The sequence below is a fragment of the Erythrolamprus reginae genome, chromosome 5, assembly GCF_031021105.1.
Source record: "Erythrolamprus reginae isolate rEryReg1 chromosome 5, rEryReg1.hap1, whole genome shotgun sequence".
Taxonomy (NCBI): domain Eukaryota; kingdom Metazoa; phylum Chordata; class Lepidosauria; order Squamata; family Dipsadidae; genus Erythrolamprus; species Erythrolamprus reginae.
This window is the reverse complement of record NC_091954.1, coordinates 109710747-109726554: the sequence shown is the minus strand read 5'-3', so window position 1 is coordinate 109726554 and position 15808 is coordinate 109710747. Positions and strand designations below refer to the sequence as shown.

General features: G+C 41.7%; 1 protein-coding gene across 1 annotated transcript in view; it reads left to right on the top strand.

Annotated features, from left to right (window-relative positions):
• Positions 1 to 718: 718 nt before the first annotated feature.
• KNG1 (kininogen 1) overlaps positions 719 to 15808 on the top strand; it is a 30704-nt gene continuing 15614 nt past the window's right edge. The window contains exons 1-4 of the mRNA XM_070753711.1: positions 719 to 1299; positions 8309 to 8410; positions 9966 to 10041; positions 15174 to 15346. Coding sequence (XP_070609812.1) covers positions 1114 to 1299; positions 8309 to 8410; positions 9966 to 10041; positions 15174 to 15346 — 537 coding nt within the window. The 5' untranslated portion in view covers positions 719 to 1113. The remainder of the gene's footprint in view (positions 1300 to 8308; positions 8411 to 9965; positions 10042 to 15173; positions 15347 to 15808) is intronic.

The following is a 15808-nucleotide window of genomic DNA, read 5'->3' as shown; positions in this document are numbered from 1 at the left end:
TTCCAGCCTTCAAGGCCGGCAAGCCTAGGAAAAGAATGCGAATTGCATCAAGCAACACCAAACATCCGAGCAGTTCCCAAAACACCTTCACCAGTGATGGCGAACCTATGGCATGGGTGCCACAGGTGGCACGCAGAGCTATATCTGCTGGCATGCGAGCTGTTGCCCTAGCTCAACTCCAGCACACGTGCGCACAAAGGCCAGCTGATTTTTGGCTCTGGGAGGACGTTTTTGGCTTCCAGAGAGCCTCTGGGGGGATGGGAGAAGACTAGTGATGGGCAAACCCAACATGTTCGGATTCGGCAAGTTTGGACAAACTTTAGGCAAAATTCGGCCAAACCCGAACCAAACCCGAACCAAACGTGGAATCCCACCAAGAGATTCCAGGGGCGGAGCCTTGACGTCATGTATACGGGCAGGTTGCTAAGGACGCCAAGGTGATCACTTCCTGCATTCCATGGAATCCAAGAAGTGATCACCTTGGCATCCTTAGCAACCTGCCAGTGACATCAAGGCTCCGCCCCCAGAATCTCTTCATGGGAGGGATTCCCCAGCTCCTTCAAAGGGAGGTCTTCATGTAAAAATAAACAATGTTATTTTTATGTGAAAGGACACCGCAGCGGCACTGCAAGCAAAGGGCGGTCCTTTCACGTAAAAATAAACATGTTTAAATTGGTAAATAATTAACTGAGTAGTGTAAATATGATGATTCTCAACTGTGTTAAAATGGAACAATTATATCAATGAATAATAATTAAATCTAGTCCAACCCCCTGCCCAAGAAGGAGACCCTACATCTGCCTCTACCTAGGATCAAACTTATAACCTCCTGATTGTGAGACAAGAGCTCCACATCTAAGCCACAGATGTTCATCACTGCATCCAACTGCAGGTGAATAAACTTGGGGTTTTTTTAAAAAAAAGTTTGGAGCTTAAATAAACCACAAAGGTTGTTTACACAGCTTATAGACTATGACTTGAGGCCCTGAAATCGCTTTGTTTACTTTGAGTTCTCTGGTATCTGCTCCGGAGATATACCTCATCTGTTATCTTGAAGCTCTTTCTATCCTTTCCACACTCATCAGAAGCTCAAAGAGCTTCTGTCACCTGGCTATGGAAATCTTCATTCTGCTAGTCCTCAGCGTTGGACTTTGCCAAGCCAGTCCTGTCAGAGATGAAGTGAGCTGTGATGACCCAGACGTTTTTGAAGCTGTGTCTAGAGCCATAAAACAACTTAATGAAGGCAAAATTCAAGGAAATAAATTTGCTCTCAATGTCGTCCTTCACGCCCACAGAATAGTAAGTAAATTTGGTAACAACCAGAACCTCAAAAAGATCATTAATGGGATGATTTTATAAGCAACAGCCTGCGAACATTGGTTGGGACACTCAGGAAAGGATTAGAGGGTTGGAGAGGAAGTAGAAAGGAAGGGAGCGTTATGAAAGAGAGATAAAGAGAAAGAAAAAATGAAAGAGGGGGAGATAGGTTTAGGAGGAGTGAAGGGATAGTAGGTAGGTAGGAGGAAAGGGTGGAAGAGAAATGGGGTGCAAGAAAAAATGGTTAAAGGGGCAGGTATTGTTTATTTATTTTTATTCTTAAAAATGAAATATGAGTTTATGAATGATGGATAAAATGTACAATTATGAACCCTGTAAGACAAATGTAACAGTGGAAGTTATAAACAAGTTGAATCTGTACATGAGAAGGTGGAGAAAAAATAAAAATAATTGGGGGGGAGCTAATTAATGGGAATTTCGTAGTTGGGGGACTTGCACAAGACTTGTACTATCAACACCCTCCACTCAATGTTGTTTGGATGGTGGTCACCTGAGAGTTTCCCACAGATTTAATGTTTAATTTAACAGAAAGATGGAAAAGTCATTATTTGTATGGCAAGTAGTCATCTTTACTGAATTTCATTTGTTCGATTTTGGGTTTTTTCTCTTTTACAATCTCATTGCCCCCACCCTAAAAAACTTGTCCTTTCTTTTTGAGTGAGCATTTTAATGACACAAAAGAGGATGCTTCCTAAAATAACCTAAAGCTTTTATGATTCAGTTTACAGTAAATCCACAAACTCTGCAGGGCTTTGTATTCCTGCCAAGTATTTTATTTAACAGATTAGATTAGATTAGATTAGATTAGATTAGATTAGATTAGATTAGATTAGATTAGATTAGATCAGATCAGATCAGATCAGATCAGATCAGATCAGATTAGATTAGATTAGATTAGATTAGATTAACAGAGTTGGAAGTTACCTTGAAGGTCATCTAGTCCAGCCCCTACCCAAGCAGGCGATCCTACATCTGCCTCTATCTAGGATTTACAAGACGTTTGTTCCAGGATGAGGGGAATTCTTCTAACAATACCCCCATAACTTTGAAAGAGTATAGAGCAGTGTTTCCCAACTTTGGCAACTTGAAGATATCTGGACTTCAACTCCCAGAATTCCCCAGCCAGCATTCGCTGGCTGGGGAATTCTGGGAGTTGAAGTCCAAATATCTTCAAGTTGCCAAGGTTGGGAAACCACTGGTATAGAGCATGCTTTCATGAATAGCTGTCAGGCACTGGTAACCATTTTGTGGCCTATGACTTTTGACATGTTTGTCATAGGTTCACCATCACTGCAATAAACCACCCAATAATTAATAACTTTTTATATATCTATCCATGCAATCCAATTGGATGGCAAGCAAAGCAAAGCTGAGGTTGAATTATTTGTGGATTAGGATTTTTATTTTATTTTATTATTTATTTTATTTTATTTTATTATTTATTTTATTATTTATTTTATTTTATTTATTTTTTTATTTTATTTTTTTATTTTATTTTTATTTTGTTTGTTTAGTTAAGTACATATTGGTAGTATACAAAGATCTAACAATGTTTATATGCATGATACTAGTAAGAGAGAAACATTAGGACAGGGGATGGAAGGCACACTGGTGCACTTGTACACGCCCCTTACTGACCTCTTAGGAATTAGATGAGGTCAACAGTGGATAGTCTAAGGGTGAAGTTTTGGGGGTTTGGTGGTGAAACTACAGAGTCGGGTAGTGAGTTCCAGGCATTTAACTACTCGCTTGCTAAAGTCGTATTTTCTACAGTCAAGTTTGGAGCGGTTTACTTTGAGTTTGTATCTATTGTGTGCTTGGGTATTGTTGTGGTTGAAGCGGAAGTAGTCATTGACAGGAAGGACATCGTAGCAGATGATTTTATGGGCTATGCTTAGGTCGTGTTTAAGGCGACGTAGTTCTAAGCTTTCTAAGCCAAGTCTGGTTACGTTGCAGGTAGAGGAGTGGAGGGCTCTTCTCGTAAAGTATCTCTGGATGCTTTCTAATGATGTCCAAAATATTGCGAGAAGTAGCTCAACATGATAAACCCTATGTATCTAGGTATAAACATGGGGATTGATCAGAGGACTTGCATGCACCTAATGAAACTTAAATTTAATTGGATTATATTTTTGTTTTAGTACCATTTCCATACCTTCCTTTCCTGTGGCTCAGTCCTGGGATTGTACTCCTTTGACAAAATGGAGTGATGCCACTTATCTCTGGATTTAAGCATTGGATGTTACAAGCAGGCAATGCATTCCTACTTCTGACGTTCATGTTGTCCAGGCAAAAATTAAGCAATGTTTACAGAAGTTAAATATTTGATCAGTTATACATTTACTGAAAGTTTGCTTTGGATTTCAACTTGATTTGCCTCCATAAGCCACTTAAAATTGAAAGGACTGTTCTGCAGCACAACACTTTTGACTCCAATAATAGTTTTGATTCTTGAAGCTTGACCATTCCAAAGTTAGTTAGATTTAAGAAGAAATCTATCGAAATGTCTCAATCTTGACAACTTTAAGAGGTTGGATTTGGGAGAAAGTTTGGATAACAAATTGGAAGATGACAAATTCTGTCTCTTTAAAAGAAAACCAAATTAAGATGTTTTACCGATGGCACCTCCCACCGAATAGAATTGCCAAGATGTATCCAAATACCTCCCCAAATTGTTGGAAATGTAAAAATGAAATAGGTTCATACTATCATCAATGGTGGACATGTAATAAAGTCCGGACATATTGGAGAATGATAGAAAAAATGATAAAAGAGATTACATTACATGAAAAATCCCCTGAATTTTACTTTTTAGGCATAGCTAAACAGAAATATAAAAAAGATATTTTTTTTCTGGTTGTACATATCTTAACAGCGGCCAGGATAGTGTATGCACAAAATTGGAAAGGGGAAGATATCCCCAAAAAAGAGGATGTAGTTAAAAAAAAATTGGACTGTGCAGAGATGGATATGATGACAAGAAGGCTGAATGATCAAGAAGAATCTGACTTTTATTCTATTTGGAACAAAGTTTATACATGGATAGATAAGAATAAAGTTCAATATAAAGTTATAAAAATTGTATGAATATAATCCAAAGTTACTGATATTTTTAGTTGTTGCTATTGTTTGTTGGTTCTTTTTCTTTTTTCATCAATTTAACTCTAAGTGTATTAGAATGTGTTAACAAAATTCTTCTTTTCAATTAGAATATTATTTTGACTTAAAGATTTAAGATTTTATCCTTTTTTCTGTATTAAAAATTGACTTCTAGAAAAGAGGGGTAATTGTAACCCCTACTATGTGTTTAAATGTTTGTAAGTCTGTATGTCTTTTTATTAAAAATTAATAAAGTTTTTGAGAAGAAAAAAAAGAGGTTAGATTTGGACTCCCAGCATTCCACAGCCAACATGCTGGATTTTTCTCCAAAGGAGCAGTTAAGGTGTAAAAACCTCTGTTTTGGACTTTAGCACAGTGATTGAGAACCTTTTTTGGTTCGTGTGCCAAGAGGGTACATAAGAACATAAGAAGAGCCCTGCTCTAATCCGGCCAAAGCCCATAGAGTCCAGCATTCTGTTTCCCACAGTGGCCCACCAATTGTCCTTGGGGATCTTGAGCAGAAAGAGAAGGCAAAACCCTCCCTTTCCCTTGACCCCCAACAAATGGTACTCAAGGGAATCCTGCCTGCCTCAACCAACATAGAGGTGGCACATGGACATCCGTTTCAATAACCACCGATACACTTGGCATCCATGAATCTGTCTAATCCTGCCTTGAAGCTATCCAGGCTGACAGCTGTCACAACCTGTTCTGGAAGTGAATTCCATAAACCAACAACCCTCTGGGTGAAGAAATATTTCCCTTGATTTGTCCTCGCTTTCTTACCTATGAGCTTTAGGGAGTGTCCCCTCGTGCTAGTATTGTGTGATAGAAAAAATATTTTGCACCTTTTCCAGATCCATTATACCCAATATATCGTGTATGGGTGCATATGTCCACACCCATTTCCTCCTCCCACACACATGCACAACCCCCTGCTGCCCTGCACATGCCACATAGCCCTCCCCCATCCCCATGCATGCACATAGGCCTTACTAATGCCTAAGACGGTGAAAAAACAGCCAAACAGGCAAACCAGAAATTTGAAGAAACGGACTTCTGGTTTGCCCATTGGGCTGTTTTTCGCACTCCAGAGCCTTTAGATTGTTCTGCCGTGTTTCAACCGCCCGTAATTACAGGGTAATTAGTCCATGAAGACACACACCACACGATAAAAGGAAAACCCAAAAGTAAACAGAAAAACAGAAACAGCTCCCTTTTTAAATGTCAAAGGGATTTTCTGGTACACACAAGGCACAGGTTAAATGCAATCCAATTGCTCACCCAATAACTGGGAAATTGAGTCCAATTCTAAAGTCCAGAGAGTCCACACACAATCTTGAACAGCACAAAAACCACCAACTTGACGAAACAATGAATCAGATAAACTGCCATGAGGCTAAAACACCAGGCTGCACTTTTATCTGTAGCACTAATTACAGCAGCCCCACCCAACCACAGGTGGCCTCATTTTCTCTTGTAATAATCCTTCAGTTGTTGTCTCCTATGCATCACTCTATGCATGCGTGGATGTGTCATTAATTCTTGTTCAGAATCCAGGGATGATACAGATGATTGATCTCCTCCTGGGCTGTCTGCCAAACTCCCCTCTTCCCTGTCACTCATGCTTCCTTGGTCAGAGGAGGCTTCATCGGCAGATTCCATCGGGAGTAAAACAGGCCTGCAGCATGTGGATGTTTCCCCCACATCCACCTGCACATTCCTTGGGGCAGGAGCTGGGCCAGAGCTAACCACAACACAGATAAGCTTCCTGAAGCCCCAGAGTGTGAAAAACAGCACAACGGGCAAACCGGAAGTCCGTTTTTCTGAACTTCCGGTTTGACTGTTTTGTTATTTTTTGCACTCTGGGGCTTCAGGAAACTTCCCTGAACCCTCCAGAGTGCAAAACGGCCTTCCCTAAGGCTGAAAATCAGCTAGTTAGCACACACATGCACACTGGAGCTGACATAGGGCAACACCTCACTTGCCCTTCAATATGGCTCCGCGTGTCACCTGTGGCACGCGTGCCATAGGTTGCCATCCTGGTTCTAGCACAGTGATGGCGAGCCTTTTTTCCCTCAGGTGCCGAAAGAGCATGTATGCACACTATTGCACATGCGTGAGTGCCCATATCCATAATTCAATGCCTGTGGAGGGTGAAAACAGCTTCCCCTGCCCTCTCGGAGGCCCTCTGGAGGCCGGAAATGGTCTGTTTCCCAACTTCTGGTGGGCCCAGAGGGCTCGTATTTCACCTTCCCCAGGCTCCAAAGGCTTGCCTCCCTCTCCCATACCCCCAGAGGCTCCCTGGAAGCCCATAAACGCCCTTCCAGAGCCTCTGTGTGAGCCAAAAATCAGCTGGCTGGCACACACATGCATGTTAGAGCTGAGCTAGGGCAACGGCTCGCGTGCCAGCAGATATGGCTCCGCATGGCACCCGTGCCATAGGTTCGCCATCACTGCCCTAGCACATCTACCTGCACAGGTGTTGTAAAAATAAAACATTTCTACTCTGAGAAAAACAGCAGATCATCAAGACAAGTAGCACCAAATGGCTACCCTTTTCCGAAGACCACCCCGAGTCTTCGGAGAAGCGTGGCATACAAATCTAATAAATTGAATTCAATTGAATTTTGCTGTGGTTGTTGTATTGCGTGGAAGGATAGTCAACCAAAATAAGGGTTTCCTTAATTAAAGCTGAAGAACACTTTTTAAATCTGGGAACCTGCAGACATAAAGGTTGTATCTGGTTGTATCTGGCTGTCTGGTTGTATCTAACTCATATTTGAGTTAAGTTTGGGGTAGTGTTCATCTTTGTTTTTTAGCTGGGGGAGCACACTATCCTGGTTCCAGGGTCATGATTGTGCTGATAGACTAAAGCAGTGGTTCTCAACCTTTCTAATGCCGCGACCCCTTAATACAGTTCCTCATGTTGCGGTGACCACCAACCATAAGTCTAGTGACAATTCTCCCAACAGAGCTTTAAGCTGATTGGCAGGAAGGACAGAGGGACACCTCCATTGTAAACACCTGATTGGTCATAAAAATATGTTCCAAAGCGCCAGAATAGAAGCTTTAGTTCCTAACACCATGGGAAATTTGTCTTTTCCCATAGTCTTAGGTAACCCCTGTGAAACAGTTGTTCAACCCCAAAGGGGTCCCAACCAGCGACAGGCTGCCTGCTGTCGAAACACAGAAGAACTTTGGCCATTTTTTTAAAAAAAATTACTCAGACATAATAATTAATAATAATAATTTATTAGATTTTTATGCCGCCCCGCTCCAAAGACTCGGGGTGGCTCACAACAACATAAACAGTGTACAAATCCAATTTTAAAATACAATTTAAAACCCTTATAATAAAATAAAATAATCACACAACCAATCAAACCATACACCAGCCTTGACAATTGGTGTACGGTATGTGTTAGTTTCCCCATGCCTGGCGGAAAAGATGAGTTTTTAATAACTTACGAAAGATGAGGAGGATGGGGGCAGTCCTAATCTCTGGGGGGAGTTGGTTCCAGAGGGCTGGGGCCACCACAGAGAAGGCTCTCCCCCTGGGTCCCGCCAGATGACATTGTTTAGTCGACGGGACTTGGAGAAGGCCAATTCTGTGGGACTTAATTGGCCGCTGGGATTCATGCAGCAGAAGACATGGACCATTACAGGGGGATTGGCCATCAAAATAAGAATGCAACTTTGGGATAAATTATGTTATTTATATTTTTAATCACTGGTTGTACTTCACTTTATTCCTGTTGTTTTCACTGTTTAGACACTCAGAATCATGCATTCAAGAGGGGTGTGTGTATCGATTTATTAAGTAAATAAATGATATTGCAACATCACTCACGTAAACACTCTTTTACAGGCAGGTCCTGGAAAAAAGTTCCACGTCTTCTATCAAGTAAGAGAAACCACGTGTCCAATTGCTGCGGAGAAGCCTTGGCAAAACTGTGATTTTTTTGAAGGAGTAAGTATTCATTCTTTTGAAGTGACCAGAAAGAGGTTCATGGGTTGGGACAGCAAAAGGAAAGAGAGAGCTAAACAGTATATAGGGCTGCAAGAATCATCATATGCAACAAGGCAAAGGATGCCATTAAAATAGACTTGTGGAGAAACTGCACTTTGGCATCAGCCTCAAGGTTGGGTACTATTAGTTGGATTTCCTGGAAGTTTTAAGACATCTGGTCATGATTGGATAACCATGTTCCTGTCTAACAGACAACAAGTAGTCAAAATAGGAAGTGCATATATCAAATCCTGCTCCTGTCAACAGTATTGTCCCTCAAGGCCAGTATTGTCCCTCAGGGAAGAGTGTTCTAGGACCAACACTCTTCATACTCTACGTAAACTGTTGTGGTTAGCTCTGGCCCAGCTCCTGCCCCAAGCAATGTGGAGGTGGAGGTGGGGGAGACATCCACATGCTGCAGGCCTGTTTTGCTTCCAATAGAATCTGTCTCCTCTGACCAAGGAAGCGTGAGTGACAGGGAAGAGGGGAGTTTGGCAGACAGCCCAGGAGGAGATCAATCATCTGTATCATCCCTGGATTCTGAACAAGAATTAATGACACATCCATGCATGAGTTGAGTGATGCCTAGGAGACAACAACTGAAGGATTATTACAAGAGAAAATGAGGCCACCTGTGGTTGGGTGGGGCTGCTGTAATTAGTGCTACAGATAAAAGTGCAGCCTGGTGTGTTAGCCTCATGGCAGTTTATCTGATTCAACCAAGATCGTGGTTTTTTGCTGTTCAGGATTGTGTGTGTGGACTCTCTGGACTTAAGAATTGGACTCAATTTCCCAGTTATTGGGTGAGCAATTGGATTCCCACACCCACAAGTTCAAGTTCAATCTTCTTATCAACTGCAGTGATTCACTTAACAACTGAGGCAAGAAAGGTTGTAAATAGGGCAAAATTCACTTAACAAATGTCTCATTTGGGTCACTTTTTGTCAAGTGGACCAGGCGAAATTGAAGCCTTATTTGAAAAGAAACCATCACAAAAACAATATATATGATAGAAAAAAATGTGCTCTTTCTAATGAAATAAAAATGAAGATGATTGAAGGTGAGAAAATAGAGAGCTCTGTTTCATCACCTTCAATTATCTGCATTAGAAAGAGCATGGTTTTTTTCCTATCGCTCTCTGTTTTCTCACCTTCAATCATCTTTATTTTTATTTCATTAGAAAGAGCACGTTTTTTTCTATCATATATGTTATTTTTGTGATGGTTTCTTTTCAAATAAGGCTTCGGTTTCACCTGGTCCACTTGACAAAAAAATGGCCCAGTTAGCAACAGAAATATTGGGCTAAGTTGCGGTTGTAAGTCAAGAATCATCTGTACTTAAATACAGGCAGCAAATATCTCACTAACAACCCCTTGATGGATCAAACAATATCCAAAGGCTGTAAAATGTGCTGAGTTCTATTTCTTAACAATGAAAAGTGAATGTACACAACTCCTGTGATGTCCCACTGAACACATAGGAGCTGAACTGATGTCTCTTTTTGCTTCTGTCATAGGATTATGGAAACTGTACAGCTGACATTGATCTTGACTCACAAGAGTTAATATCACAGAATTGCGAATATGGCCCAGGTGAGTAAATTTTAAGTTAGCATTTTTTTAAAAACAACAACACCATTTTCCTATCCTACTTTTGATGATAATGAAGAGGGGGAAAATCAGTGATCAGATTTAAACCAATACTTGTGTAAAGGGGGAAAAATCAGGAAAGGGTGATAGAGCAGTGATGGTGAACTTTTTTTGGTTCATGTGCCAAGCATGTGCACCCCCATGCTGTCTCCAAGCATGCGCACAATCACCCCTGTTGCCATGCATGCACATAGGTCTCACTGAAGCCTGGGAAGTGAAACGACAGCCAAATGGCCAAACCAGAAGTACAGAAAAACGCATTTCTGGTTTGCCCGTTGTGCTGTTTTTTTGCACCTCGGAGGGTTCAGGGAAGCTTCCTGAAGCCCCAGAGTGCAAAAAACAGCCCAGCGGGCAAACCAGAAGTCTGTTTTCTGAACTTACGGTTTGTCCATTACGCTGTTTCTTGCACTTCAAGGCTTCAAAAAGCTTCTCGGAGTGCAAAAACAGCACATTGGGCAAACTGGAAGTCCATTTTTCCAAACTTCCAGTTTGCATCTTGAGCTGTTTTTTGCACTCAGGGAAGCTTCCTGGAGCCCCAGAGTGCAAAAAACAGCCCAACGGGCAAACCAGAAGTCCATTTTCTGAACTTCTGATTTGCTTGTTAGGCTGTTTTTCTCACTTCAGGGCTTCAAGAAGCTTCCCTGAACCCTCCGGAGTGCAAAAAACAGCCCAACGGGCAAACTGGAAATAATAATAATAATAATAATAATAATAATAATAATAACAACAACAACAACAACAATAATAATAATAATAATAATAACAATAACAATGATAGATTTGTATGCCACCCCTCTCCAGAGACCCTGAGCAGCTCACAACAAGAAACAGTACAAATCCAATACATTAAAACAATTTAAAACCCTTAAGACAAAAAAACAATCATACATCTCATACAGACCATACATAAAGCAGAAACGGCCCAGGGGAATCAATTTCCCGATGCCTGATGACAGAGGTGGGTTTTAAGGAGTTTGCGAAAAGCAAGGAGGGTGGGGGCAGTCCTAATCTCTGGGGGGAGTTGATTCCAGAGGGTCGGAGCCGCCACAGAGAAGCCACAGAGAAGGCTCTTCCCCTGGGTCCCGCCAGATAACATTGTTTCATCGACGGGACCCGGAGAAGGCCAACTCTGTGGGACCTAACCGGTCACTGGGATTCGTGCGGCAGAAGGAGGTCCCGGGGATATGCGTTTTTCTGAGGTTCTGGCCAGCCTGGAGTGGGATTTGGGGGTTTATTTATTTTACGGTTATAGAGAAGATACTCATAGTAAAATATATCTATGAAAGAATAGAAAAGAAGATATAGGAATAGAACATATCAATGAAAGATAGAAGAAGAGATATAGGAATAGAAGAAAGGTATAGGAGATATAGGAGAGCAATAGGACAGGGGACGGAAGGCACTCTAGTGCACTTGTACTCGCCCCTTACTGACCTCTTAGGAATCTGGATAGGTCAACCGTGGATAATCTAAGGGTAAAGTGTTGGGGGTTTAGGGATGACACTATGGAGTCCGGTAATGAGTTCCACGCTTCGACAACTTGGTTACTGAAGTCCAAACTGCACAGAATCTTAGCTAGAGGTTCTCCCGAACCCCTGCGAACCCCCAGCAGCCCAGCCCTGATTAAGAGATCTCACGGAACTAAACTTTTTAAAAAATAAAAAAGCAAGGATTTTTTTTTTAAAAAAAATCTTTGTGGTTTAAAACATGTTCACAGGGTAATGGTGACACCTAGCTGTCAGCAGCATTCAGTGGCCAGGATATTGTGTTTTTAAAATTAAAATTGAAAAGTGATCCCAAAAAATGCACCTCTGCCTATACAAAAAAATCCTCTTTGTGCTTGGATAAAAAAGGGAACAATTAGGATTTCTTCTCCATCCCTTCTCTTCAACTCTATTAGAGATTTTATCAGACATTCTATAGCAGTGATGGTAAAAAAATTTCGACTTGGGTGACAAAAGGGTGGTTGAGCCACATGCATGGCCACAATCAATGATGGACTCCCGCAGGTACAGTCAGGTACACAGAACCAGTAGAAAAATTTTGGGTATGTTTTTCCTATCGCAGTAAATGAGGTTGAATGTGTATAATTTCAGAAGAGCTGTGCATGCATGTTGGAAAATACACATATAGTTTATATAGTAGACAATGTATATTTTTGTGTGTCCATGGGCAATATCCAGTTCTGGAGACCTCACCTACAAAACGATATTGACAAAATTGAACGGGTCCAAAGACGGGCTACAAGAATGGTGGAAGGTCTTAAGCATAAAACGTATCAGGAAAGACTTCATGAACTCAATCTGTATAGTCTGGAGCAGTGATTTTCAACCTTTTTTGAGCCGCGGCACATTTTTTACATTTACAAAATCCTGGGGCACACCACCAACTAAAATGACACAAAATGACACCCTAAGACACTCTCCTCTCTTTTTCCACCCGTCTCCTCCCCACCCTTGTGTGTGTGTATACACACTCTTGAAACATTTCCAAAAACAGGTGAGGGCTGGGGGGGGGGTTTCTCTCTTATTCTTTGGGTGCTTTTTATCATATGCTTTAAATCAAGAGTCACTTCTCTCTCTCTTTTGTTTCTCTCTCTTTCCTCTCATTCTCTGTCTCAATCATTTTCTCATTTCTCTTTTTTCCTCCCCTTTTTGCTCATTTCTCTCTCTCTCTCTCTCTCTCCCTTCCTCTCCTTTTCTCTCTCTCTCTTGCTTTCTTCTTTCTCTCTCTTGCTTTCTCTCTCTCTCTCACTCTCTTTCTCTCTCTCTTGCTTTCTCTCTATCTCTCACTCTCTTTCTCTCTCTCTTGCTTTCTCTCTCTCTCTCACTCTCTTTCTCTCTCTCTTGCTTTCTTTCTCTCTCTTTCTCTCTTTCCCTCTCTCTTTCTCACTCTCACTCTCTCAGCAAAAAGTTGCGAGATCGGAACCTGAGCTTCCTTCTTTGCGGCACACCTGACCATGTCTCGCGGCACACTAGTGTGCCATGGCACACTGGTTGAAAAACACTGGTCTGGAGGACAGAAGGAAAAATGGGGACATGATCGAAACATTTAAATATGTCAAAGGGTTAAATAAGGTTCAAGAGGGAAGTGTTTTTAATAGGAAAGTGAACACAAGAACAAGGGGACACAATCTGAAGTTAGTTGGGGGAAAGATCAAAAGCAACATGAGAAAATATTATTTTACTGAAAGAGTAGTAGATCCTTGGAACAAACTTCCAGCAGACGTGGTTGGTAAATCCACAGTAACTGAATTTAAACATGCCTGGGATAAACCTATATCCATCCTAAGATAAAATACAAGAAATAGTATAAGGGCAGACTAGATGGATCATGAGGTCTTTTTCTGCCGTCAGTCTTCTATGTTTCTATGTTTCTATATGTATGTACACATATGGCACATATATATAGAATTAAAGAGTATATTTGAATGTTCAGTAATAGTAAATAGACACGGAAGTTGTATCTCTTTCAGGCGAGGAGAGGCCAAGCACACAAACCCTAACCCTTGATGTGAGTGACATAAGGTTGGCCATCTTTAAGCCAGTCACATGACCTTTAAGCCACCCTCCCAGTCACATGCTCATCAAGCCACTCCCACCTGGTCACATGGCTGACAAGCCACACCCACAAAATAAGCCACTCCCATAGTCTGGTAGTAAATAATTTTACAGCCCTTCACAGGCCACAACTATTATGCACACAATCCCCACGCATGTGCACTGGCTTCACTCTGGACTTCTAGTATGCCTGTTGAGCATTTTTTTGCTCTCCTTGGGGTTTATAAAAGCCTCCTGAAGCCTTGGGATGGCAAAAAATGGCCAAATGGGCCAATTGGAAGTTCAAAAACAAAAGGAAGTTGAGTGCCCCGCAACTTACCCTCAGATAGTTTTAACCAGATCTGTGTAGCCGATACCAGAGCTCTGGATCAATCTGGAGCTCTGGTATCGACTGCAGAGGCCTTCAGGAAAGACCTTTAGAGAAAGCCTCTGCAATAGATACCAGAGCTCTGGAGCGATCTGGAGCAGTATTGAGTTGCTTTCGGAACAGTAAAAGACACTGACTGCACCATTAGAAAAAATTGAGCTGTATACATAACTTCATTTCTTCTGCATGTGTGCACACATGTTGTTGTTATTATTATTATTATTATTATTATTATTATTAATTATTATTTATTAGATTTGTATGCCGCCCCTCTCCGCAGACTCGGGGCGGCTCACAACAGTGATAAAACAATATACAATAACAAATCTAATATTAAAAGTTTAAAATAACAATTTAACATTAAAAGCCTAAAAACCCCATTATTTAAAAAGCATGCACACAAACATACCATACATAAAACTACATAGGCAAGGGGAGATGTCTCAGTTCCCCCATGCCTGACGGCAGAGGTGGGTTTTAAAAAGTTTACGAAAGGCAAGGAGGGTGGGGGCAATCCTAATCTCTGGAGGGAGCTGGTTCCAGAGGGTCGGGGCCGCCACAGAGAAGGCTCTTCCCCTGGGTCCCGCCAACCGACATTGTTTGGTCGATGGGACCCAGAGAAGGCCAACTCTGTGGGACCTAACCGGCTGCTGGGATTCGTGCGGCAGAAGGCAGTCTCGCAGATATTCTGGTCCGGTGCCATGAAGGGTTTTATAGGTAATGACCAACACTTTGAATTGTGACCGGAAACTGATCTGCAACCAATGCAGACTGCGGAGTGTTGACGTAACATGGGCATATTTAGAGAAGCCCATGATTGCTCTCACAGCTTCATTCTGCACGATCTGAAGTTTCTGAACACTCTTCAAAGGTAGCCCCATGTAGAGAGCGTTACAGTAGCCGAACTCGAGGTGATGAGGGCATGAGTGACTGTGAGCAGTGACTCCCGGTCCAGATAGGGCCGCAACTGGTGCACCAAGCGAACCTGGGCAAACGCCCCCCTGGGCAAATGTCTCAGCGTGCTTTTGCTTCTGCGCATGTGCCTTTACCTGTTTTGTGATCTGAGCACTGCAGTAACTTCCATGTCATTTCCACATTTAATTTCTTTGTTTTCCTTTTTTCTAATTTGTGGTTGGCTTTTCTTTCAGGACCGGAGATTGTAGAACGGTCTGTTGTAAAATGCCTGGGGTGCTGGCATTCCATAGACCCTAAGAGTTTGGAAGTGCTTCCTGTTGTGAGATTCACCATACGGCATTTTAACAACGAGAGTCAACAATCCGCCTTATACGAAGTTATAGAAATGAAAACAGCGAGCCGTCAGGTTGGTATAGGTTGCAATAGCTCCCCCTCTTAACTTTCCAGAATTCGGTGATTCGGATGGATTTATAGTTAAATCTGAAAATGTAGAATGTCCTCCCCTTTAGTATGTTTGTGAAAGCATCATTTCTTTTAAAAAAGAAAAAACACCTTGTCAAAGATAGATAAAACACTGCAGTGCAAATATAATTATGATAGTAGTCTGTGCAGTTTTATTTAAACTACAGTGGTACCTTGATATTTGTCCAGGAAGTGCAAAAACAATGAGTACCAAGCAAATGTTTCCTGTAAGGAATAATATAAATAAATATATGACTTCCCAAACAAAAACCAATGCACATTTTTAAGGCAATACATAAAAAGATAGGATTGTATACAGGGGTGGGCAGCAGGCAGGACGGGGTGGAACGCAGTTCCACTGGCGGAAATGAAGATGCGTGCGCAGCTCCAGCTGATCTGCGGCTCT